The following is a 26471-nucleotide window of genomic DNA, read 5'->3' as shown; positions in this document are numbered from 1 at the left end:
TTGAAATAATCAAACTATGGATATTTATTAAGAACAAAAACAGTCCACTTGTATCAGAAATATTAAAAAGTTGAAGTAGAAAAGCTTTGAATGTCTCCTGTTACACCCCACAATGAGACTGTAGAGCCAAAATGTTTACACCTTGTTATAATTCACTGGGCAGAATTTCTGAGGATGTTTTACTGATTACTAATTTGCTTTGTATGATAAAGTATTTACTTTGTGGCAGCTCACTGTTTTGTCTCAAAGCCTCAGTCACATAGGTCTAGAAACCAGTTGGTTGCTGTGGCCTAACGATTGATTTCACAGTGACTCCCAGTACCCTCGAACGAACACTCACAGCAGGTTGATTCAACAGGAGGAATGCTTGTTTTTCTCTAGCAACCAGTAGTTGTCAGGCAGTCGTCCATATTCCTGTCTGACTGACTGATGTACAGTGGGGCAAAAAAGTATTTAGTCAGCCACCGATTGTGCAAGTTCCCCCACTTAAAATGATGACAGAGGTCAGTAATTTGCACCAGAGGTACACTTCAACTGTGAGAGACAGAATGTGAAAAAAAAATCCATGAATTCACATGGTCGGATTTGTAAAGAATTTATTCGTAAATCAGGGTGGAAAATAAGTATTTGGTCACCTCAAACAAGGAAAATCCCTGGCTCTCACAGACCTGTAACATCTTCTGTAAGAAGCTTTTCTGTCCCCCACTCGTTACCTGTATGAATGGCACCTGTTTGACCTCATCATCTGTATAAAAGACACCTGTCCACAGCCTCAACCAGTCAGACTCCAAACTCTGCCATGGCCAAGACCAAAGAGCTTTCGAAGGACACCAGGAAAAGAATTGTAGACCTGCACCAGACTGGGAAGAGTGAATCTACAATAGGCAAGCAGCTTGGTGTGAAAAAATCAACTGTGGGAGCAATCATCAGAAAATGGAAGACATACAAGACCACTGATAATCTCCCTCGATCTGGGGCTCCACGCAAGATCTTATCCCGTGGGGTCAAAATGATCACGAGAACGGTGAGCAAAGATCCCAGAACCACACGGGGGGACCTGGTGAATGACCTGCAGAGAGCTGGGACCAAAGTAACAAAGGTCACCATCAGTAACACACTACAACGGCAGGGAATCAAATCCCGCAGTGCCAGACGTGTTCCGCTGCTGAAGCCAGTGCATGTCCAGGCCCGTCTGAAGTTTGCCAGAGAGCACATGGATGATACAGCAGAGGATTGGGAGAATGTCATGTGGTCAGATGAAACCAAAGTAGAACTTTTTGGTATAAACTCAACTCCTCGTGTTTGGAGGAAGAAGAATACTGAGTTGCATCCCAAGAACACCATACCTACTGTGAAGCATGGGGGTGGAAACATCATGCTATGGGGCTGTTTTTCTGCCAAGGGGACAGGATGACTGATCCGTGTTAAGGACAGAATGAATGGGGCCAAGTATTGTGAGATTTTGAGCCAAAACCTCCTTCCATCAGTGAGAACTTTGAAGATGAAACGAGGCTGGGTCTTCCAACATGACAATGATCCAAAACACACCGCCCGGGCAACAAAGGAGTGGCTCCGTAAGAAGCATTTGAAAGTCCTGGAGTGGCCTAGCCAGTCTCCAGACCTCAACCCCATAGAAAATCTGTGGCGGGAGTTGAAAGTCCGTGTTGCTCGGCGACAGCCCCAAAACATCACTGCTCTTGAGAAGATCTGCATGGAGGAATGGGCCAAAATACCAGCTACTGTGTGTGCAAACCTGGTAAAGACCTATAGTAAACGTTTGACCTCTGTTATTGCCAACAAAGGTTATGTTACAAAGTATTGAGTTGTATTTTTGTTATTGACCAAATACTTATTTTCCACCCTGATTTACGAATAAATTCTTTACAAATCCTACCATGTGAATTCATGGATTTTTTTTTCACATTCTGTCTCTCACAGTTGAAGTGTACCTCTGGTGCAAATTACTGACCTCTGTCATCATTTTAAGTGGGGGAACTTGCACAATCGGTGGCTGACTAAATACTTTTTTGCCCCACTGTACATACATATCAACTGACAGATGCTAGAACAGATACATTTTTTGTTTGTTTTGCATATTCCTGAATCCAAATTATTTGCTGAAATAGAAGTAGAAATACTAAATTAATAAACTGATGTCGTTCCATCAAAAGTTAGAAGCTAAAATCAAAGCAAAATTAGCTAAAATCCAAAATAGCCTAGGAAAGTAGAGAAATAAACAAAATGTGATGGTTTTCTGGCTTTGACCCCACATATTTTCAGGGGGATTCAAGTCAGGTCTTGTACAGACATGTGTGTCACTTTTGTTATCTGGAGGTAGTTCTTTACCAGGAGGTGCATTTAGTTTGTGGCACATTAGTATATGTGAGGGGAAAACTCCTCAAGATGGGTGGTGACCATGGTGGCCGTTTAGAAGTCAGCCATCTTGGATACAACTTTTGTTTTTTCAATAGGAAGAGGGCCATGTGACACATCAAACTTATTGGTAATGCCACAAGAAAAACAATGGTGTGCTTGGTTTCAATGTAACTTTATTCTTTCATGGGTTATTTACAAGTTTCTGATCACTTATAAAATGTGTTGCCCATTGTGTTGGATTGTCAATGCAACCCTCTTCTCCCACTCTTGACACACTGATAGCAACACGGCAGGAGAAATGCCAGCACAGGCATCCAGTATCTATAGTTTCAGGTGCTGCACATCTCGTATCTTCACACCATAGACAATTGCCTTCAGATGACCCCAAAGATAAAAGTCTAAGGGGGTCAGATCGGCAGACCTTGGGGGCCATTCAACTGGCCCACGACAACCAATCCACTTTCCAGGGAACTGCTCATCTAGGAATGCTCGGACCTGGCACCCATAACGTGGTTGTGCACCATCTTGCTGGAAAAACTCAGGGAACGTGCCAGCTTCAGTGCATAAAGAGGGAAACACATCATCATGTAGCAATTTCAAATATCCAGTGGCCTTGAGGTTTCCATTGATGAAGAATGGACCCACTATCATTGTACCCCATATACCACACCAAACCATCACTTTTGTTGTTCCAACAGTCTTCGAGGGATCCATCCAATGTGGGTTAGTGTCAGACCAATAGTGGTGGTTTTGTTTGTTAACTTCACCATTCACATAAAAGTTTGCCTCATCACTGAACAAAATCTTCTGTGTGAACTGAGGGTCCTGCTTCAATTTTTGTTTTGCCCATTCTGCAAATTCTGTGCGCCGATCTGGGTCATCCTCGTTGAGATGCTGCAGTAGCTGGAGTTTGTAAGGGTGCCATTTGTGAGTAGCTAATATCCGCCGAAGGGATGTTCGACTAACGCCACTCTCCAGTGACATGCGGCGAGTGCTACGCTGTGGGCTCTTGCTGAATGAAGCTAGGACAGACACTGACGTGTCTTCTTTAGTGACAGTTTTCTTGCGTCCACATTTTGGCAAATCCAACACTGAACCAGTTTCATGAAACTTAGCAAGCAGTTTGCTAACTGTAGCATGAGAGATGGGTGGTCTCGTAGGGTGTCTTGCATTGAAATGCTGCAATGACCCGGTTACTGCGTTCACCAGATATCAACACAATTTCGATCCGCTCCTCACGTGTTAACCTCTTCGACATGTCAATGGCTGTGAACAAAGAGAAACCTGTAAATAACTCATGAAAGAATAAAGTTATGTTGAAACCAAGCACACCATTGTTTTTGATTGTTTGATGTGTCACATGGCCCTCTTCCTATTGAAAAAACAAAAGTTGTATCCAAGATGGCCGACTTCTAAATGGCTACATCTTGAGGAGTTTGCCCCCTCACATATACTAAACAAAGCAACATACTAAACACAACACCATCGCATTAATCTAGCTAAGTGTAAACAGCAGTAAATACTAATTATTGAACGTTGTTGTGCAGCACGCAGGACAGACAGCGCACAATGTGCTTTGAAGTAGCAGCCAAGAAAGGTGGTGAAATGGTGCGAGATTTCATTAGTATGTAGATTCCTACCTGCTGAGACTCTCTTATTGTATGTTTCTTCGAATTGCAGCTGTCAGGCTCTTGTTAGATAATTTCAAAGAGCAGAACAAAGTTATTTATTGAAAACAATGCACATCTCCCCAAATCTCTCCCACTTTCCCAGTCCTCATCATGTGTTGATGCAACACAGTGAGTATGCACCTTTTGAAAACTCCAAACAAATAGGTATTGTTATAATAGCCTTTATTATATTTGAAATCAGGTACCTTATTGAAATAATCAAACTATGGATATTTATTAAGAACAAAAACAGTCCACTTGTATCAGAAATATTAAAAAGTTGAAGTAGAAAAGCTTTGAATGTCTCCTGTTACACCCCACAATGAGACTGTAGAGCCAAAATGTTTACACCTTGTTATAATTCACTGGGCAGAATTTCTGAGGATGTTTTACTGATTACTAATTTGCTTTGTATGATAAAGTATTTACTTTGTGGCAGCTCACTGTTTTGTCTCAAAGCCTCAGTCACATAGGTCTAGAAACCAGTTGGTTGCTGTGGCCTAACGATTGATTTCACAGTGACTCCCAGTACCCTCGAACGAACACTCACAGCAGGTTGATTCAACAGGAGGAATGCTTGTTTTTCTCTAGCAACCAGTAGTTGTCAGGCAGTCGTCCATATTCCTGTCTGACTGACTGATGTACATACATATCAACTGACAGATGCTAGAACAGATACATTTTTTGTTTGTTTTGCATATTCCTGAATCCAAATTATTTGCTGAAATAGAAGTAGAAATACTAAATTAATAAACTGATGTCGTTCCATCAAAAGTTAGAAGCTAAAATCAAAGCAAAATTAGCTAAAATCCAAAATAGCCTAGGAAAGTAGAGAAATAAACAAAATGTGATGGTTTTCTGGCTTTGACCCCACATATTTTCAGGGGGATTCAAGTCAGGCTTTGTACAGACATGTGTGTCACTTTTGTTATCTGGAGGTAGTTCTTTACCAGGAGGGACATTTGTTTTGGGTTGCCATCATTTTAGAAGGCAAAGGGGAAACCCTGACCCGGTTTTGCTGCTGACTCCTTAACATTTTCTTTCCTAATCTTCACATAACCTCCTTTATCCATGATCCCTTCCACCTTGATGAGAATCCCAGTTCCAAACGTATTGACACATTCCCACGGCATAATACTCCCACCACCATGTTTCACTGTGGGGACGGTGTTGTTTGGGTTGTATGCCTCTCCCTTGTTTCTCCAAATATAAGCAACATCTAAGAGATCTAGTTTCCTCTCATCTGACCAAAGGGCGCACTTCCAGTATCTTTTTTCAGGCTGTCTTTAGCTTACTTGACCATTCTGACCTGAAGCTTTCCAGATATGGATGGGTTTTTTTGGTCTGCAACCTGGCAGTCCAATCCTATGCTGTATTCTAGTGATTGTCGTCTTTGAGACTACAATACAACTTGGCTGAGTCACTCACTGCTGTCTTGGCAGTTGTTCTAGGGTCTTTAGACACATCTCTCACTAGTTTCTTTTTTCCAAAGTATTTGAAATCTTTCACATCCTACCTCTGCCAGGCGTGTTCTGTACTGTGTGGCTTTCTTTGAATTTCTTGATGACAGCTCTGACTCCAGTTCTTGACACTTGAAAGCGCTGTGATAACTATGTATATCCATCTCCTGCTTTGTGAGCATCAACAATTATTTTTCTCAAATCTAAACTGATTTCTTCTGTTGAGGTTTTTATACTGTGTGCAAATTCAAAGGTAACCCTCAGTTTTCACTTAATTTTTTTTTAAAGTTTTTTTTAAAAGTTAAAGTTTTTGACCATTTCAAAGTTAGCACATTATTGAACAACAGTGGTTTATGCTTTGGTCGGTGGTCAGTTTTTCAGGGGGCTAAAATTGACCCAGGGATTTTTTTTTTCTGAAATAAATCTGTTATTAGGTGCGTATAGAAATCATTTATGCTTTCTAAAGAAAACTTGTATGTTTATAATTGCTATGTTAAAAATTCCTTCCTCGTTAAAAAAGCACTTGGGGAAATGTTTGACAGAAACTTTCATGGGGGGGGTAATAAGTTTGTCCTCATATTTAATTCTACAATCTGTGGTGGACCATTTTTTTCTCTCTGTGAAGTAAAAGTGTAATAATTACTATGTAAATGAGCATAAAATAGAAATTATTAAACTGTAGCACACATACTTTTAAATTGCAAGTTCTTAGGATGTTAAGCAGAAACACTTAGTTAATATTCACTGTTTAAATAATAACGCTGTAATTTAACAACAGTAAGTAAACCGCAAAAATCTTTGCATAGTCCTTTTACAAAGAAAAAAACAGGAGAATAAAAAAATCTTTTAAATCGCTTCTGAGCTAACAGAACACCCGTGGTCTGCAGCCCTGAGTTATTACTCTGGGGTGGGCCATAGATTGTTCTTCTGACCAGTTTTAGTGAGCTGCTTTCAAGCATTTTATTTCATGGTTGGCAGCACTTTGGCATTTAACCTACTGGTCCTGCAGTCGGCTCTTTTTATCCTGCACAGTGTGCTGAAATTCCTAGATAATGCGGTTAGTATTTGTCCTCAGTTTAATTTGCATATCAGTGAACAGAAGTAGCAGACTACAAATGAACTCTCATCATCAAGACAATATTTTTGTTTGTTAGTTTTTTTAAAGGAGTTGGTCAAAACTCCTGGCACCCTCAGTTTTCCCCACTTTATACTTAAAATGTATTTCAGGGATTCTGGGAATTGTATAACATTTGGTCACTGTTGCAGAGCAGAGTTCAGCCTCCTGCAGCCATGCCTCAGGCTGGGTGTTTTAATGAACCTATTTGGCAGTTCAGGTAGAAACTGGCAAAGGACCAGGTTCTGGCCACTACTGCTGCTCATCTGTGGCGGTGTAATATAGTTTATATGGAAATTCATAATGGTAGTTTGGGCTCATTTTATAGGAAGACATTAAGCACTAATCGAGAGGGGATTTATTTAATGAAAGCTTGTTGGTGCGATTTAAATAAATATCCAACTTGACACAATTGTTTTTCTTTCTCTTGTGTTATTTCATTACAATAACTTTTGCAAAATCGTTATTCCATAAATTCTCTGACCGCATATACTGCTGTTTTCTCTCTATTTATCTCATCTCTTCTTATAGTCTCGGGAGCCTCTGTCACTGGTTGACCTGAAAGCAGAAGTATCTCCCAGGATCTCAGCGGAGGACTTAATTGACCTTTGTGAGCTGTCATTGTCCGGATCCTCCAAAAGGAACAAAACTGGCAAGCCCAAAATTGTTGCAGTCGATATCCGCACTGCGGAAGAGTATCCTTACCATTTTTGTGCAGCTGGGAAATCAGTCGGTGCTGTCTCTCAACAGTTTTAACATGTAAATATTCCACTGCTGTTTTTCAGTGTCAAACGTATACCATACTGGTTCTAGTAAAGGCAGATTTCAAGTACTTTAGTTCATGGCTGACTCCTGAAAAAGCTCTGATTCATGCGTCTGTTTAACACCACATACTGAATAAATAAACTCAAAAGAAACCACAAATAAGCTGATGGAAATTAAAAGCAAAAGTTGGTTTATTGGCAACTGAGAGTGGCAAGGTGATTGGAGAATGCTTCCCGCTGGCAGCTGAAGAGCCGTGGGAGAGGGTGTGCAGGAAGCTTGGGTGACTGGAGATGGGGTTGTCTTGGAAATGTAAAAACACTGAGAGTTAGCAGGGTCTGCGATCTGGTAGAGTGCCAGAGATGCCAGGCATTTTCAAAGGCATGATGACATAAGGTGCAGCTGGTAAGGGCGGTTTTCATCACACCTGTCTGTGCTTCTCTACAATGATGAAGACACTCAGCACAATACACAGGGGAAGAAAAGAAAGCAAGTGCAAATCCAGGAGTCATGATAGTTCAGCCTGACCCAGAATGTGATGTTGAGGGGGAGGCGGAGGGTTTGGCAGAGCCCAGTGTGACAGCATCTTTGAATTTACACAGGGTGTAATTTCAAATTATTTAATACCTCGAACGGTGACCTGCTTTCTGTGCCATGTTGATAAATGTAAGATTCACTTCCTATGTGAATGATATGCAAAAGACTTTGAATTTGTGACATAAAGAAACATTTTGTGTTTCTCTGTTCAGTGCCTTGGATATTTTGGTTACCTATTTATGTGGTGGCAGTGCTTTGCTTTTCCTTTTTTTAATGAAACCACAGGCAAAGAGATTAAAACAGCTTGGTCCCCATCAGTTGCAGTTCATCCAGGCTCTGCAACATTCAGCTGGCCCCCTGAAATTCCTCCAAACTGCCCCACCATATCCAGAAGTGACGAGCTATTAAAGCAGCAGTGTTTAGTTTAAGTAAAATGCATTCATCTGGCCTTTTGGCTACATGATCATTTCCACTTTATTAGCTCATCTGGCCTAAGGACTGATGGGTTTATGCCATGGCAAGGCCTCTCTCCATTAGTCCCATTTCACGACAATCACTACTCCTCCTATACTGTTGATCATAATTACGTTAAACTCACATGCAGTGATCATCCGTTAAGTCTTCACCTGAATTGTAGTCAAAGCCTTGTTAGCAGCCTTGAGGAGCAATAACCTCGGAACTATGATGGATTGTGAGCTGGATGACCTACTGACATTCATGTTCCCTGAAATTCTTACTTAAGTAGTAGATTTGATTTGATTTCTTGAAAGGATGTGCAGCAGCTAGAATGATTAAGGATAGAGATGGAAATTTGTTATCAAGTGAAGTAGGTGTATTGATAAGATTGAAGGAGTACTTTAAGGAGCTCATGAATAAAGAACATTACAGAGAGAGGAGGACAGATGAAGCACAGGAAGTGCAGAGGGATTAGTAAGGAGGGAGTGAGGCTAGGTATGAAGAGGGTGAAGAATGGTTTACACGGAGGAGGGTAGTGAATACAGTGGACAAAGGATGTTGAATATTGAGCTGTCAGGCAACACGGAAAGAGGAAGACCACAGAGAAGTCTGACAAAAACATTTAGAAGGGATAGAGTACGATGGAGGCAGATGGTCTGCTGTGCCCTAAGGGGAGCAGCAGAAGATATTTTAGGTATTTTGCACAATAGATTGTTTACCCTGGTTAATGTTGTAAAATTCTCTTCGTTCTTAAGCTATAATCATTTTACAGACCCACTGGGCTAAAGGAAAGAGAAAGCTGAAACCTGGGTTGTTTCTTTCATGAAAAGTTGATGTTTTAGAGATGCAGCCTTTTCCCAGAACAGCAGCCGTATCCATGGCCTTGATGTGCATAAATGCACGCAGTTGTCTATATAAAACATCCCCGGCAGATTACAATTGAAGCTTGTCACAATCAATACCCTCTTTTCTATTTTTTGTTTTGTTTTTTGTTTTTTTTTGCTCTGAATATAATTACAGAATTGCATAAAGGCATTCATTTTGCTATTACAGGATGCAGTACAATAGACACAGAAATCCTTAAACACAGAAAATTCAAAGCACCAGAAAGAGTGAGGCTCAAAGGTTCAGCTCATCAGTGGAATGGCTGATTGGCTAAGGGGTTAAAGAGCCATTAATCAATAAGGATTAGTAGCAAGATTAGAGATTTTGAAATGGCAGTTTCTGTGACAAAATTTCTTCTCTGGAGCATACTGATAGGCTCCACAGCCCAGCTCACATGGTCAAAAGGGATTAGGCCACTTTACAGGATTTGGCAAACCTTTTTCACCTCTGTTATGGTCTTTGGCAAACCCTTTTTGTGTGTTTTTGTAGTTGCAAAAAGAAGTGTGTTAAGCATTAGACAGTCCTGGTATTGGTAAACGTAGTAACGTATTGCAACAAAGCTAATGCACTCAGAAATAGGACGTTCTCTAGTTTTCAAGAAGTTATTCAGTATATCAATCTGGGGTTGTTCAATATCACTTTGCCAAAGACTCTCACTGAGGGACCTTTCCTCTGTTTTTTCTTCTTCTTTTTATACCCTTATTATTACGTTTCTTTTTTGATTTCTCTCATTTTTCGCCCTTTCTATTCTTCACATCCTCTTCGCTTTTCCACACCTCTGCATTAAAGTTTGTCTTACATATGATTTGTACTAAAAGTCAGCCTGATCAGAATTATAACAAGCACTCACTGAACTTACGCAATATTGTTATGTACTGGTATATCTGCTGTTTTTCAGTAATACAGCGACTCCCATGAAATGACACACAAGCACACACAGTACACACAAAAAAACTTTTGGCCTTGCTTCTTCGCCCTTATTCCTTAACTCCTCTGCCTCCAGCTTCAACAGAGGCCACATTTCTGGAAGCATCAACATTCCCTTCAACACGACTTTTGGTCCGGAAAATGAGGTGGTGCAGTGTCCCGCTGCAGGAGGCCTCCAGAGCTATAGAGGGCGTGTCATTGTGGTGATCAGCCACAACATGAAGAGTGCAGCTATGGTGAGAAAGCAGTCATATGTGTGCAGCACCTCAGTATGTGCAGTATTTTTACATGAAGAAAATATGAATTAACACAGAAGCATAATGTTTCAAGGGCTAAAATCACTATTGACATTTCTGGTTATTCAATTCAGTTTTATTTGTACAGTGCCAAATCACAACAACAGTCACCTCAAAGCGCTTAATATTGTAAGGTAAAGAGCCTACAATAATACTTTTAACAGAAAGAAACCTCCAGCAAAACCAGGCTCAGGGAGGGGCGGCCATTTACCGTGACTGGTTTGAGGTGAGGGGAGGGAGACAAGACAGAAGACATGCTGTGGAAGAGAGCCAGAGATAAATAATAACTCATAATTAAATGCAGAGTGGTGAATAACACATGGCAAGTGAAAAGGGATGAGAGAAAGATTGCATCATGGGAAGCCCCAGCAGCCTAAGCCTATTGCAGTGTAACTAAGGAGGGTCATCTGATCCAGCCCTAACTATAGAGAGAGTCCTAGAGAGGACATCTGACTCCCGAATCCAAGTTGGGAGCTGCTTCCACAGAAGATGGGCCTGAAAGCTGTAGGCTCTGCCTCTCATACTACGAAGAGCTCTATTGGTATGATATGTTATTATGACTTCTTTAAGATAAGATGGAGTCTGATCTTGGTCAAAAACACCTCTAAGATTCCTCACAGTGTTATTGGAGGCCAAGGTAATATCATCCAGAGTAAGTATTTGGTTAAACATCATATATCTAAGATTTTGGGGGCTGAGTACAATCATGTCTGTTTTATCTCAATTTAGAAGCAGAAAATTAGAGGTCATCCAGGTCTTTATCTGTGTGTGTGTGTGTGTCTGGCTTTATAGAAAGATAACACTGGGTATGATCTGCATAGCAGTGAACATGTATGCTATGCCTTCTAATGGTACCGCCTAGGGCAGGGGTCTGCAACCTTTAACACCCAAAGAGCCATTTGGACCCGGTTTCCACGCAAAAGAAAACACTGGGAGCCGCAAATACTTTTTGAAATCTAAAATGAAGATAACACTGCATATATTGGTTTTTTTTTTTTCCTTTATGCTTTGTGTGAACAACTAAAGTAAGTAAGTAAAGTTTATTTATTAAGCGCTTTTCACAGATAGGCAGTCACAAAGCACTGTACACAAATATTAAAATAAACAATACAATTAATAGACATTATACACAATGTAAAAGATCAAATGTAAAGAATATAAAATACGTAGATCAACAAAAGGCTTGTTTGAAAAGAGTTTTTAACTGCTTTTTAAAAGAATCCACAGAGCAACTAAGGTGTGTTGCTTATGAAATCCATGAAGTGCTACAGAGAAAATTACATTTTATTTATGTAATTAACACATTTTGAACTCTTAAAGAAATATAACAAAATGAAAGACACCCAGCTGAACTAAAATGATCCATGTAGCAAACAAAAACTGTTGTGAGCCGCCAGCCTTATATCGCCTTTGGGCTTTTGGAGCCTTGACCTGACTTTTAAAAAGTAATTGAAAAAAAGCACTATGCTGCTAAAAAAAAAATAGATATTTGCAAAATTCTGCCTAAATATGTATTTTACCTGGTTAATATGTGTGGCGGGGCCTGGTCTGCCGTGCCGCTGCATGGGAGTTGGACGCACCTGAGCGGCACCCACAATCGCCTCGCCACCTTAAAGTCTGCTCTCTCTGCTGTTGTGTTGTTGGGCTGTGAACTGAAAAGCTACAGCCGGCTGTATGCGTACAGCAACCGTGTGTTAAAAGCGGTCAATAAAGAGATGCTGAAAAGCATGTTCATGCAAACATCGTCGGGTCTGCCGTGATATGTTTACAATAAGACTTCTGGTCCCGAACCTCTGCGCACAGCGTCTGCAAATCGGGGCATTCATCTTCACGCAGGACTGTAAGCTATCATCTGTGGGGCGTGAGCTGTGTTTGTTTTTAACAAAGTTCACGGTGGAGAACAGCTGCCGACATAATGTGGATCCAAAGATCCATAATTGGCCTACATGGGGTTGAAAGTCTCAATAAATGCACAGCTTTTCGGCGGGTACACCGGCTTCCGCGAGTGTGACGCTTATTTTGAGCGATGGAAAAATAATAAGATATAATTTTATTTTTATATTTCAAAATCACAATAATCTTCCAATTTAGAACTACAAGTTAAAAAAAGAACTAAACACAAATAAAATACACTTCAGCTAAATACTTCTAATTTATTTTCCCAAACCACCTGGAGCCGCAAAATAAAGACTAAAGAGCCGCATGTTGCCGACCCCTGGCCTAGGGGAAGCAGGTAAAATGTAAACAGAACTGGTCCATCCAAAAAAACATCCAAAAAGTTTAACTTTTGTCTCGTCGGTCCAGAGAGTATTTTCAATAATATTTCAATTTGTTTGATGATCTGAAACATGTAAGTGTGACAAATATGCAAACAACTGCAGGTGTAAATGTGACTGCAAATGGTTGGTCTGTCCCTGTGTATTAGCCCTTGTGACAGACTCAGAACCTGTCCAAGGTGCACTCCACGTCTCACCCTAACCTAGCTGGGATAGGCTCCAGCCCTCCGTGACCCAGATAAGGATAAACAAAAGAGAATGGATAGATGGATTCAAACCACTGCAGCACAGTACCTTTGATATCTACAGCGTGCTCTAATTGCTGTAATAAAATATTACAGTCAACAGTATCAAATGCTGCACTGAGGTCTAGTAGAAAAACCACAGAGATGAGTCCACTGTCAGAGTCTATAAGATGATCATTTGTAACTTTCACTAAAGCTGTTTCTATACTGTGATGAGCTCTGGATCCTGACTGAAACCCTTCAAATAAATTGTTCCTCTGCAGATGATCAGTTAGCGGTTTTCTAACTACTCATTTAAGAAATTTTGAGGTAAAAGTGTATAGGTCCTTATGTATAACTGTTAGGTTATAATGGGGATAGACTAGTAACGGTCTTGTCCTTGCAACAAAAACAAACAAATAAACAAACAAACAAAAAAAGTAACTAACTATATTCATGGTTTTCATGGCCATGAAAATGTCGATCACCAGGAGTCATAAAAAGTCCTAAACTTAAACTTTAATTTAGTGGTGGATGAAATTAATTTGTCCTTAACTGTTTTTGACCCTCCTTGACTTCTAAGTGGATCTAATTTCTCATTAGTTTGTGCAATAAAGGTAACCAATTACAACATTTATCAATTTCTTTCTGTCCTTCACACATTGCAATAACCTGTGAATTGTGATGGATCGGAACTGAGATGAGCTACTACATCGCTAACATTATGGTCCAGTTTTTAGTTTTTTAAAAACTGCTTTCTGGAACTGATGCAAGCATTTTGACAACTTGTTTTTGTTCATAGGAGCATTTATTTGAGCATATATTTAATAAGATAAAACAATCAATCTTCTGTTTTTTGACTACTAAAAATTTATACTTAGTCTTGTCGATATTAAATTTTTTGTGAAGGCAATAATCTTTAAATCCAGGCCTCTGTCTTGTAAAATTCAGCCATCTGTTATATAAAGCCACACTGAGATTATTGGTCTGGCATACAGTGTAATAAATAGTTCATTGGAACATTTTGAACATTAGCAGATTATATTTTACATAAATCACCATCTGATATTTCAGTGAACAAAAATAAATTTGCTCACTTCAGCATAACACGAGCGAGAACTACACTGATCATCGTACATTCTCCTTTCGTGCTCTTCTTGGAATAAATTAGCCAAGCTGGCATTTATAAACTCTGCAGGGATAGTGCTTCAGGCAAAATCCCAATTTAGAAAAGATGTCCCCCTTCCATATGTTAGAAAGTGAAAAAGAAATAGTTCTTATTAACTGAGAAGACAATCCTGCATTTTCTTTATTAAAGGGAAGCATCAGAACTTTGCTGTGTTTAACCTTTTAATGGTCCACATAATCAGTATACAGTCGTGTGGCTGTGGCTTTATCCCTGTCGTGTTTTGCATGGTGATAATCATGTTCTTTCATTTCAAGCCAAGTATCAAACATAATGATTTTTTTTGTCATTATCATCATATATATAATTTGACAATTATTCATGTGACAGGATCACCTGGAAGTTTTAATTAAGGGGTTTTAAGAAGCGTTTTTTGAAGAATTTGTGGATTTAATGTCAGAGACACGCTACTCCAGTCAATCCTAGACATAAGAAATCCATAAGGCCTTTGAATCACCTAAGTCATGAAATGAAATTCTCAAAATTTAATTTCTTTACTATTTTACTGTGGTTAATAATTTGGTTAGAATAAGGTCAACCCCAGTTCAGCGGGTATCAGGTTTTTTTTATATAATTGCATGAGTAGCAGAGGAAGAGGTTTTGCAATCATATTCCCCTCCTTGGTTTCACCATGTAACTGACACAACAAAGGTTCAATGAGAAGTCACAGAGAAATAAAAAATGTTTAATTCTTAAACTTAAAAATGTACTGAATTAGTGCATTTTTATGTTAAGGCGTAATCCCGCAATTTGATGTGTAAATTTATGCTGAGCTTGTCTCAGAGAGGTTGGTAAACCAATTTTACATTGGAGTATCTTACAGTAGTGGGTTTGCCTTTTATAACTACAGAGAAACTAGAACTACTTAAGTCCTATTAGTAATACAGCAGACAGAAAAGGCTGAACAAAACCAATAAATCTGAAGTGTTTAGTATTCACAGTTTTTGATGGGAACTTTCTCCTTTTTTCTGCAGTTTGCTGCACATCTAGTGAAGATGAGTTTTCCACGTGTTTGTATCCTGGACGGAGGGATCAACAAGCTGAAGCCCACCGGGCTCCTGACGGTCCCTTCCCCGCAGATCTGAGCCTCTGCCTTAGCTTGGCTTTAAAATAAAGGGAAAATGAAAAGATTGTAAATAGTACTTTGAGCTGACACTGAAGTAAAAAAGAAATCTGTGAACAAGCATTACCATTGCATTTGGACTTTTTTATATAATCTAATTGTTAATTGTTGCAAAATGACTAACTGCATTGAAATGATCTGCTTTTTTTATTCATTTTGGTTTCATGATCATGCTCACAGAGCCATTATGTGGTTATTGTTCTGGCTTATTAAACAAGAATAACTGACTAACAAGGTAATGATCCCATGTAGTAGTGCATTACACAGGCTGAAAAAATGTGCTTATAAATGTGCTGGCGCCCTAAACCAGCCTTTATCAAAACATGCTTTTTTAGAGCAGCTGCTACTGTATGTAGTGTAGTAGTTTACACTAATAATTCAGCTCCCTGTGATCACTGTGTTTGTGTGAGAAACAATAAAAAGACACACACAACAGTTTTGCAGTTACTTATTAATGAATTTTCTTCATATTTTTCTACGTTCATTTGACCCGTGCTGTGCAAAAGCCTTGAGCCACCCCTTATTTATTTGTATTTTGCAACCAAACAGAAAGACTTCTAATGTTTTTAAGTGATGAGCAATAGTTCTCTGTGCTTTCTGAAGGTTATTTTAAAGTTTTTCTTTGGCCATTGGCTGGTTTTTCACTCATTTTCAGTGCAATTCTTGTACCTGATAAATTTCAGAAGAATGTTTTTTGTTTGTTAAGCCATTAAACTGAAAACGGCACCTAACTCAAAGTTTTACAGATAGAAAATAGTATTTAATATCAACAAAGGTATTTTCAAATTAGCAAAACATTTGGCAGATATCAGCATGGTGTGAGGTGTTTCCAAAAGCCCTTCAGGAAACTGGAGGACAAAAACCGAAGTGACTGGCCAAAAAACACACAACAGTTATCAGTATCTGATTTATCCTGAATAGGATAGACGTCATTATTTGCACAACTTTATCTAGAATTTCATCTCAACACATGATTGATGCAACTGACTGGACACTCCCACTGATTTGTTTGAATAAAAAGAAAAATTTTGGGGGCAACTTCTGACAGAGTAGTTTCTCTAACCTAAATTCTTCATCTCAAGGTAAGACATGTTTTCACAGGATTTCAGTCAGAAATTATGGGTCATTTAGCATAATGAGTTAAAATAATTGTTTACATTGTCCTTTTCACTGTAATGCAATAATTTTAAATGTTTACATTTCCAAATCAGTGCTAAGAATAATTATAATTCTCCCCCTACCAGGATTTGACCACATTCAAGAGGGAAAATGGTGCAGTATAAAGTGACTGTATTCACTGGAAATTGTCTTAATTCCATTACTCTTAACAATGTCTACATTAAGCTGGTGGGCACAGATGGGGAGAATGATCGCACGTGGCTCATGGGCTGGAAAGGGGCTTCATCCTTCGTCAGAGGAGCCGTAAGTCTGATATATGCATCTTCATGATTATGTTTTTCAGGTTTTCTATATGAGATGATACACAAATGAAATCATTTTTGTGGAAATAAGGGGAATCTATCACCATGAAGATGGTCAAAGCAAACAGTTCACTTCATGGACCACAGTACATTATAAGAGGAATTGTATGCTCGAGTGTTGAAGCTCAGCGCAAATTGCTATGTCATTCTTTAGGTATCAAAGTTTAAGGTGTCCTGCTCCACTTCCCTTGGAAATCTTGTGCTGATAGAGTTAGACAAACAGTCGCTCCCACTGTTCCCAGAGGACGCTTGGTTTTGTGCCAAGGTGGAAGTGAAATCCCCTGAAGGAGACATCTACAGCTTTCCCATCTACCGCTGGATCACCGATAGCAAGGTGCACCGCTTCAGAGATGGAAAAGGTTTGGGAAACTGTGCTCATCTTAAATCTTGTTCAAACCATTGAAGATGTAAAACAAAGTTTGTAATGAGGCTGAAGCAGTTTCCCAATATACCGTATTTGCAAGAACAACTTGAAACCATTTTTTCTTATTTAGCTCTGAGAGTCTTTGAAGACAACCATCATCTTGGCAGGTACAGTCGGCAGCAGGAGATTCAGCAGCGAGAGGAAGACTATTGGTGAGAATTCAGAGCTTATACACATTTTAGCTTTACGGCCCCTGAAACTGGAATACAAGTGCTCTCCAGTTATAGCTGAATATCCTAATACTAAACCTAAAGCTTAAATATATTTAAGCATTAAATTAAGCATTGCAGCATATTCTTTTTCTGCTGGCATTAATGAAAATAAATTAATCTATTACATATGTTGCAGATAAAAAGTATATCATGTCATACTGTAATTAACTTCCTCATCACTCTGCTGTTTCTTTGTTTCATCAGCTGGGATGCATATGCAGAGAAAATACCTCACTCCATGAAGGCAGAAAGCCCATTTTCACTCCCGTATGAGGTTCAGTTCTCCTTCACCAAAACTACAGAGTTTGTCTACACTGCTTCCACAGGGTGAAGTTCTGTTATACATATTTTTCTCTTTACTTATCAAAAGTATATTAAGTATCATAATGAAGTAAGATGAATGTGTTTCAGACTGACTGAGCTGAAGCTGAAGGGACTGGATAACTGTAAGAAGAAGTGGGATACTATTGACAGCATCAATCGAGTGTTTTGCTGCAAAAAGACTGAAATATCAGGTGCTGTACTAACATCATAGCATAATAATGTGCAATTAACTCTTACCCTAAAATTTTCCCTATACCAGGTAGATTTTACTGAATTATTAACTGTAAATCGTGAAGATAAATAATGTTTCTTTTAAACAGAATATGTTCAGGAACACTGGAAAGAGGATGCTTTCTTTGGCTACCAGTTTCTAAATGGTGTCAACCCCATTTTGATCCAGTGTTGTACAACCCTGCCCAGTAACTTCCCTGTCACTGATGACATGGTCTTTCCCCATGGCCAGTGCAGCCTAAGAGATGAAATGAAGGTGATCATCTGAATTCTTTATAATAAATGCACGTTTTTCCACAACCCACTGTCATTGTTGCACTTTTTACTGCACTGTTGTGTCTGCACTGTCTTGTGCCTGCTCTTTCTTTGTTTTGTTTTGGGGGGGGTTGGCAATTTTTGCAAACTTGTACTTTATGTAGTCCTGTGTTGATTGTCTGTTGTATGTTTTATGTAGCACTGTGGTCTTGAAAGAACGTTATCTCGTTTTACTGTGTACTCTACCACTGCACTTAGATTGACTTGATGTTTTGTCAAATAATTGTACTTGTACAGTCACTGACTAAATGTTATAGCCACACTGATGCAATAACCTGAACTTTCAAACAGAAAGGGAATATATTCCTGTGTGACTACAAGCATCTGGAAGGGGTGAAAACAAACACCATCAATGGGAAGAAGCAGTACTTGATGGCTCCTCTCATCCTGCTCCACAAAGATCCTCATGATTAGCTAACGGCGATTGCTATTCAGCTATTCAGGTAATTCATAATAATTAACACGGTTGTTTCTGTCCTGGATAGACATGCAACTATTTTGCTGGTAATACCTGAAATGAATAAAGAAAATCAACAGCCTATTTATGCAAGATAATTCATAATATTACTGGGGGGGGGTTATATTAGTTCGGTCTGATTACTGGGGGGATCATAACCCCCCTGGAAATTACGCCCCTGATCCATATCGCCACTCCTCAAAAGCTGTGTCGCTGTACCGCTCCATCATTTTACTCCTCCCACACAGGGAGGGAAATTGTAGCATGAGTGCAGGGAGAATTAAAAACACACGTTCATTTGATGTTTTTGTTCTTTCAGCCTTAACTTTTGTAATTCAAATAATTACATAATTGATTATTAATTGATGATTACACTACTGTGTAGGTTACTGTGCAACCTAATTTTTTCCCCTTCCTGAGTCATAACCTTGTGGAAACGTTTAACCCACATTGCTGAGACCAGAGTCTGACATATGAATATATCAAATAGGTTTATTTTATAAACCCCAAAAGTCACAACAGCCAAGCAGTAGGTGTCATATTTACGTAGCAGACAGAGATAATACAACTCAAAACACGCTAATATGGCCTACTCTGCCCTGTCCTTCTGTAGCTGAAGCAGACTCCATCATATGACAATCCAATCTTTCTTGCTACTGATTCTGAGTACGACTGGTTGATCGCCAAGACTTTTGTGAGAAGTGCAGATTTCAATCACCATCAGCTCCACGCCCACCTGCTGCGCACACATTTTCTGGCCGAGGTTTTTGCAGTGTCACTGCTGCGCAACGTGCCCATGGTGCATCCTCTGTACAAGGTAACTGACGTTTGCTGAAACTCAGTTTTCTCTCATAAATCATGTCACCGCTCGCACTGTTTACTTGAACTCTTCCTATAATTTCATTATTAAATTGTTATTTAAACATTTTTTTTTTTTAACTGTAAATTTTAGAATTTAAAATCTGTAAATTTTGTAAATTTCTTTATTGTACTTTAATGGTTGGGCATTGCACAGCAATAAGTATTTCACTACATGTTGTAATTTGTATGATTATGTGTGTGATGAATAAAATTTGAATTTAAATTTGAATTTAAATAATGTTGAAAGCATATGAGTCATTTATCAATGTGTCCACAGAGGACCACTGATTGTTCAACAGCGTACCTCAGCATAATAAATACTAAAGTTTTGCCCCAATCATGTCATTAACAGAGTTCCCTCTTTCCCTCAGCTCCTCAAACCTCACACACGCTACACTCTGCAGATCAACTTCTTAGCTCGACGCCTTCTCATTTCTGACACTGGCGCTTTCACTCAGGTACGCAAAGAACAGCATATTCACTAGACCTTTACTTAAAGAATGTTTTGCTTTTTGTTTTTTTATTTCATGTTTAACATTTGTCTCTAACCAGGAGCTGCTTATTGTGTAGTTTGCAGGGTCAGGTGGAGAGGGCATGTTTACGATCCTGCAGAGGTCAGTGTGCTCATTAACCTACAGCTCCGTCTGTATGCCAGATGACATTGCTGAACGTGGCCTAGAGGATGTGCCAAACTTCTTCTACAGGGATGATGGCCTAAAGGTTTGGGATATCATCCACAGGTATCATTAATATATTTTTCTTTTTTTTCCATCAAGCTGCTGCAATTCAAAGTTTGTAAATATTGCAAATGCATCTGTTACTTTACCTATGATACTGGGTCAAAATTTTACATGTTATTTTTATTTTAGTTACTTTAATCTAAAAATTTCTTTTCAGTTTGGTGTAACTTCTTTTTGTTTCCAAATTGCTCCTTTCAGTTTTTTTTGTTCAAGAACTAGTTTTAGATTTTTATTTCAGTATTGAAAGCAGCTGAATCGCAGTAATGTAAGCATCCCAGCATCAATGCACCAAAATGCACCAGTGCCTTCTCAAACTATTGTATTCATCAAATCAGATCAATAAAAGAAAAATACTAAGCCTAAATAGATTTTTTCTTTCATGTTTATTCTATGTGAGTTCACCAAAATGTTTTGCATGCCTATTTTTTGGTTTAGTTTTAGCTCGGGTCCTCTACCAGAGGCCTGGGAGCTTGAGGGTCCTGCGCAGTATCTTAGCTGTTCCCAGGACTGCGCTCTTCTGGACAGAGATCTCTGATGTTGTTCCCGGGATCTGCTGGAGCCACTCGCCTAGCTTGGGAGTCACCACCCCTATTGCTCCGATTACCACGGGGACCACCGTTACCTTCACCCTCCACATCCTCTCGAGCTCTTCTCTGAGCCCTTGGTATTTCTCCAGCTTCTCGTGTTCCTTCTTTCTGATGTTGCTGTCATTCGGAACCGCTACATCGATCACTACGGCCGTCTTCTCATGTTTGTCTACCACCACTATGTCCGGTTTGTTAGCCACCACCATTTTGTCCGTCTGTATCTGGAAGTCCCACAGGATCTTAGCTCGGTCATTCTCCACCACCCTTGGGGGCGTCTCCCATTTTGACCTCGGGACTTCCAGGTTATACTTGGCACAGATGTTCCTGTACACTATGCCGGCCACTTGGTTATGGCATTCCATGTATGCCCTGCCTAATAGCATCTTGCACCCTGCTGTTATGTGCTGGATTGTCTCTGGGGCATCTTTACACAGCCTGCACCTGGGGTCTTGCCTGGTGTGATAGACCCCAGCCTCTATGGATCTTGTACTCAGAGCTTGTTCTTGTGCTGCCATGATTAGTGCCTCTGTGCTGTCTTTCAGTCCAGCTTTGTCCAGCCACTGGTAGGATTTCCGGATATCAGCCACCTCCTCTATCTGCCGGTGGTACATACTGTGCAGGGGCCTGTCCTTCTATGATGGTTCCTCGTCTCCCTCCTCTTTCTTGGGTTTCTGCTGCCTGAGGTATTCACTGAGCACGCTGTCAGTTGGGGCCATCTTCATGATGTATTCTTGGATGTTCGTTGTCTCATCCTGGACTGTGGTGCTGACACTCACCAGTCCCCGGCCCCCTTCCTTCCGCTTAGCGTACAGCCTCAGGGTGCTGGACTTGGGGTGAAACCCTTCATGCATAGTAAGGAGCTTTCTTGTCTTTATGTCAGTGGCTTCTATCTCCTCCTTTGGCCAACTTATTATACCAGCTGGGTACCTGATCACAAGCAGGGCGTAGGTGTTGATAGCCCGGATCTTGTTCTTACCGTTCAACTGACTCCTCAGGACTTGCCTGACCCTCTGCAGGTACTTGGTGGTTGCAGCTTTCCTAGCTGCCTCTTCATGGTTCCCATTCGCCTGTGGGATCCCCAGGTACTTGTAACTGTCCTCTATGTCTGCAATGTTGCCTTCTGGTAGCTCGATCCCCTCAGTTCTGACTACCTTCCCTCTCCTTGTTATCATCCGACTACACTCCTCCAGCCCGAATGACATCCCGATGTCATTGCTGTATATCCTGGTAGTGTGGATCAGTGAATCGATGTCTCAATCACTCTTGGCATACAGCTAGATGTCATCCATGTACAGGAGGTGGCTGACAACTGCTCTGTTCCATAGTTGGTATCCATACCCAGTCTTGTTAATGATCTCACTGAGGGGGTTCAGGCCTATGCAGAACAGCAGTGGGGACAGAGCATCTCCCTGGTAGATCCCGCACTTGATGGTGACTTGTGCTATGGGCTTGGAGTTGGCCTCTAGTGTTGTACGCCACATCCCCATTGAGTTCCTGATGAAGGCTCTTAGGGTCCTGTTGATCTTGTACAATTCTAGGCATTCCAGTATCCAGCTGTGGGGCATTGAGTCATAGGCCTTCTTGTAATCAATCCAGGCAGTGCACAGGTTGGTCAGTCTGGTCTTGCAGTCTCGGCTGACTGTTCTGTCTACCAGTAGCTGGTGTTTTGCGCCTCTGGTATTCTTGCCAATCCCTTTCTGTGCCCCGTTCATGTATTGACCCATGTGCTTGTTCATCTTAGCCGATATGATGCCTGATAGGAGCTTCCATGTAGTACTGAGGCAGGTTATTAGTCGGTAGTTGGAGGGGACCGGTTCCTGCCTTCTATCTCTCTGGTGTACCTCCTCAAGCGGCTGGCCAAGGCTGTGAGTCTTTGCTTGGCAGTTTCCAAGGCCTCAGGTATGGACAGCTTGCTGTATTTTTTATGCACCTTCTTTGTCGCACCTTTCTGCAACTCCGTTAGTTGGCTAACCTCTCTCCATGCTACTTTGATCTTGCCCTCTAGCCTCCTTCTCCATGGAGGGTACTGCTCCTTTTGGCTGTTCAACTTATAGACATGCATCTCACTGATCACTGCTGCCGTATTGTAGATCAGCTTGTTAGTCTTTGTAAGCGTCGCTGTAGGTATCATCCATAGTGCTGCATCGAGCAGACCTTCTGAGGGTACTTCACGTAATCTTGGTAACTGGCTACGGGGGATCCAGGTTTCAAGCTTGGCCATGATCCTATCTTTCAGGTCAGTTCCTCTCGCACTCAACGATCCTTCTCCTGTCGCACTTGGGGCTTGGTACCCAATCTCGGGTGGGGGTGATGATATCTCCTCCCTGACCTGGCGTCCTGACTCCTCCTTGCCGTAGCGTTTATGTTGTACCTCGTCAATCTCTAGCTGTGAGAGCAGTCCCTTCTTTCAAATGTTGGAACACTGAGCTGCTAGTTGTTTTGCCGTCATTGTGGATGTTGGGTATCGAAGAATCGAAAATATATTTTACTCAGTGTATTCCCATTTCTCAAAGGTTTGTGCAGGGAATGCTCGGCTACTACTACAAGAGTGACCGTGAGGTCCAGGAGGACTCTGAACTTCAGAAGTGGATTTTGGACATTTTTGAACACGGATTCCTTTCTCAAGCAGAAACAGGTTGGCTTTAAACAATATTTCAATTTTTACGATGATGATGATAATGGTAAATTTATCCATTTATGATTATACTGCAAAAATAAGTAACTTTTGTTTGTTCGCCTAAATATATTTAAGTGACACAGTTATTTTTCTGTGTTTAACAGGAATTCCTCAGAGATTTACCTGTGTGACTGCTTTGGTCAAGTTTGTCACCATGGTGATCTTCACCTGCTCAGCCCAGCATGCAGCTGTGAACAGTGGACAGGTATATAAACCTAATTCAACCTAATTACTTAAAATGTAAATAAAAACAGAATCATCATGTATTTACAATAGAACATATTAAACATATGAAATGTTTAAACTGAGAAAATGTAACCTTACAAGAAAAATAATGTCTCATTTTGTATTTGATGGCAGAAAAATATATTTTAAAAAGCTAGGACAGGGTTTTGTGCACAACTCTGACACACTGTAGCATCCCCTCTTCTTTTACCAACAGTCCATAAACATCTGGGAACTGAGGAGATCTGAGAGAGGAGTGTCCCATTCTTGTCTGCTATATGATTCTAGCTGCTAAACAGTCCTGGGTCTACTGTGTTTAGTGTTTCATTTCATGATGCATCAAATGTGTTTTCAACTGTTGAAAGGCCTGCATTATGAAGCCATGATCTTCTGATAGATGAAACACCATGATTATTGCTCTTATTAATCAGTTATCCTTTACTTCTTGATTAAATGCAGTATGACTATGGTGGCTAGATGCCCAACACTCCCACCTCCCCTGCAACTCCCACCACCGACCACAAAGGGGATGACAAGCGAGGCCACGATGTTGGCCACCTTCCCTGACGTCAATGTAACAGTTCAGGGCATGGCCACCATGTGGCTGCTCAGCGAGCAGTCCAGTGACTTTGTAAGGAGCAAAGATTTCATTAAGAATGACAGAAATTATGTTTAAATTCAAGTTTTGTGAAACAAAATACATATGTATGCAATAATTTTTAGGGGCTAATTTTAATTTGAATGCTGTTGAAGAAAAACTGAATGTATCATTGTTCTCATCAGGTTCCCCTTGGCCAGTACCCAGAGGACCATTTCACTGAGGAGATTCCCTGCAAGATATTAAAGAATTTTCAGACGGAGCTTGAAGATTTGAGTTTAGTCATTAAAGCCAGAAACAAGCGTTTAGAAGTGCCATACACCTACATGGATCCAGCAGAGGTAGAAAACAGTGTGGCCATTTGAATATTAGAAGACTCAGCTGTGAGATAAATTCAGTTCCCTCTTCAAATAAAAGCAGTCAAAGAAAGTTCTGACTTTTACTGATGAAATAGCAAAAATAGAACTTAACGCTTCTAATTATTGTATGCTGCTTTGTGAATTTTATCCATCTGCTGTGATGTGCTGTAGATTAGAAACTTAAAACCTCTTCTGATTTTCAATAAACTGTCCCATCCTTTCAAAAACATGTCAAAGAAAACCGATATTATTGTGAACAGATCTTGACCCTTTTTAGTGATTTACTTTTGCTAAAGTCTGTCTTAAAGAAGTCTCAGCCTCTGAGCCAGTGTTTGAAAACATTTACCAAATTTTATTGTTTTTATTTTTAATTTTTTTAGCTTAAAAAAATTTGAGAGAACCACTGCATTTCTCCCATACAGACATTTATTTAATTTAAGAAATATGTCTCTCTTTTGTCTTAAATGCATGTGTATGTTTGAGGGCATGTTCTGTTTACCTCAGAGTTGATCAATCTGTGTTTGTCTGTCTCCCTGTAAAATGCTCACCTGCCAAAGCTCTACTAATTAACTCACCTGTTAGGGTGAGCTCATCTGGTCATCAAGCTGGCTTCTTAAGGCTAAAGTAAATACTCAGCCATCATTAGATTGTGCTCTGCCCTCTAGTTGTTAGTTTATTTTTTGGAGCTAAGCTCTGTTTCTGTGAAGACCTCTCACTGTATTTGGATTTCCTTCGGGTTTTTGTGACAGTGTGGGTGTATGACCACAGATGGAATTCATAGCATTACAGACACAGTTCTTTCTTACTCATTTCTCACATCCTGTAAATCCTATGTTAATCTTTTCCTGCTCTACAGTGGCTGTTGTTTAATGTTGGCCATCCTACACTTCTGGTTTCCGTTGTAGAAATTATTTTCTAGTTTTTTTTTTGTTTTTTTTGGGGGGGGGGGTTGTATGGTATCTTGTCAGCTCTCATTACTATAATATGACTTTGCATTGTACAGAGCATCATTTAACACCATCCATCCATTCGCTTCCGCTTATCCTTTTTTTTAGGGTCACGGGGGGCGCTGGAGCCTATCCCAGCTGTCAAAGGACGAGAGGCGGGGTACACCCTGCACGGGTTGCCAGTCTGTCGCAGGGCTAACACACAGAGACAGACAACCATTCGCACTCACATTCACTCCCACATTCACTGGTGACAATAGTTATGCTTCTTGTTATGTTATTCAGCGATGTTGAGTTTGGACTTTTTTTAGTAAATATCTAGTAAATCTCTAATTCTTGGTTTTTCTTGTCTTTATATTCACGTTCCCTTAGTGCTAACTTAGTGCGTTAGTTATGTTCTCAGTCCTTAGTCTTGTATATTATATTTTTTTCCTAGATTTATGGGTCAAGTCTCCACCAGTGATTTTCTCCTTCCTGTTTTATTTTGGCAACCAGTGTCTGGACCGTCAGCTCTTTTCCTGGAAAAAATGCTCAACCTTCATCTACCCTGTCCTACATTTGGGTTCTCAATCTTTCACCATTTTCATCATAGCTGAATCTGATAACTGTGACCATTTTCATACTGTGAAGTCATTGTCATATAAAAAAACAAAAAAAACCCTCTTTGTTGTATCTGCTGAAGGCAGCCATCAAAAGATAGGTGCACTGCAGTTGTAAAGGAAACGACATAGCCAGAAACAA

General features: G+C 40.2%; 1 protein-coding gene and 1 pseudogene across 3 annotated transcripts in view; both read left to right on the top strand.

The window, feature by feature from the left end:
• tbck (TBC1 domain containing kinase) overlaps positions 1-15727 on the top strand; it is a 54517-nt gene extending 38790 nt beyond the window's left edge. For both annotated transcript variants that reach the window (XM_085162397.1, XM_085162396.1), the window contains exons 24-26: positions 7152-7315; positions 10264-10423; positions 15144-15727. In XM_085162397.1, coding sequence (XP_085018523.1) covers positions 7152-7315; positions 10264-10423; positions 15144-15254 — 435 coding nt within the window. In that variant the 3' untranslated portion in view covers positions 15255-15727. The remainder of the gene's footprint in view (positions 1-7151; positions 7316-10263; positions 10424-15143) is intronic.
• A 107-nt stretch (positions 15728-15834) lies between these two features.
• Positions 15835-25130, top strand: LOC146517034 (polyunsaturated fatty acid lipoxygenase ALOX15B-like; annotated as a pseudogene). The gene is made up of 14 exons (XR_014874511.1): positions 15835-16714; positions 16928-17132; positions 17268-17349; positions 17614-17736; positions 17821-17924; positions 18054-18220; positions 18571-18712; positions 19348-19553; positions 19969-20055; positions 20168-20337; positions 23438-23559; positions 23706-23806; positions 24286-24457; positions 24610-25130. The product of XR_014874511.1 is annotated as a polyunsaturated fatty acid lipoxygenase ALOX15B-like (transcript).
• Positions 25131-26471: the final 1341 nt, after the last annotated feature.

Source organism: Neolamprologus multifasciatus, chromosome 6, assembly GCF_963576455.1.
Source record: "Neolamprologus multifasciatus chromosome 6, fNeoMul1.2, whole genome shotgun sequence".
In the NCBI taxonomy this organism is placed as follows: domain Eukaryota; kingdom Metazoa; phylum Chordata; class Actinopteri; order Cichliformes; family Cichlidae; genus Neolamprologus; species Neolamprologus multifasciatus.
This window is presented reverse-complemented; position numbering and strand designations above follow the sequence as displayed.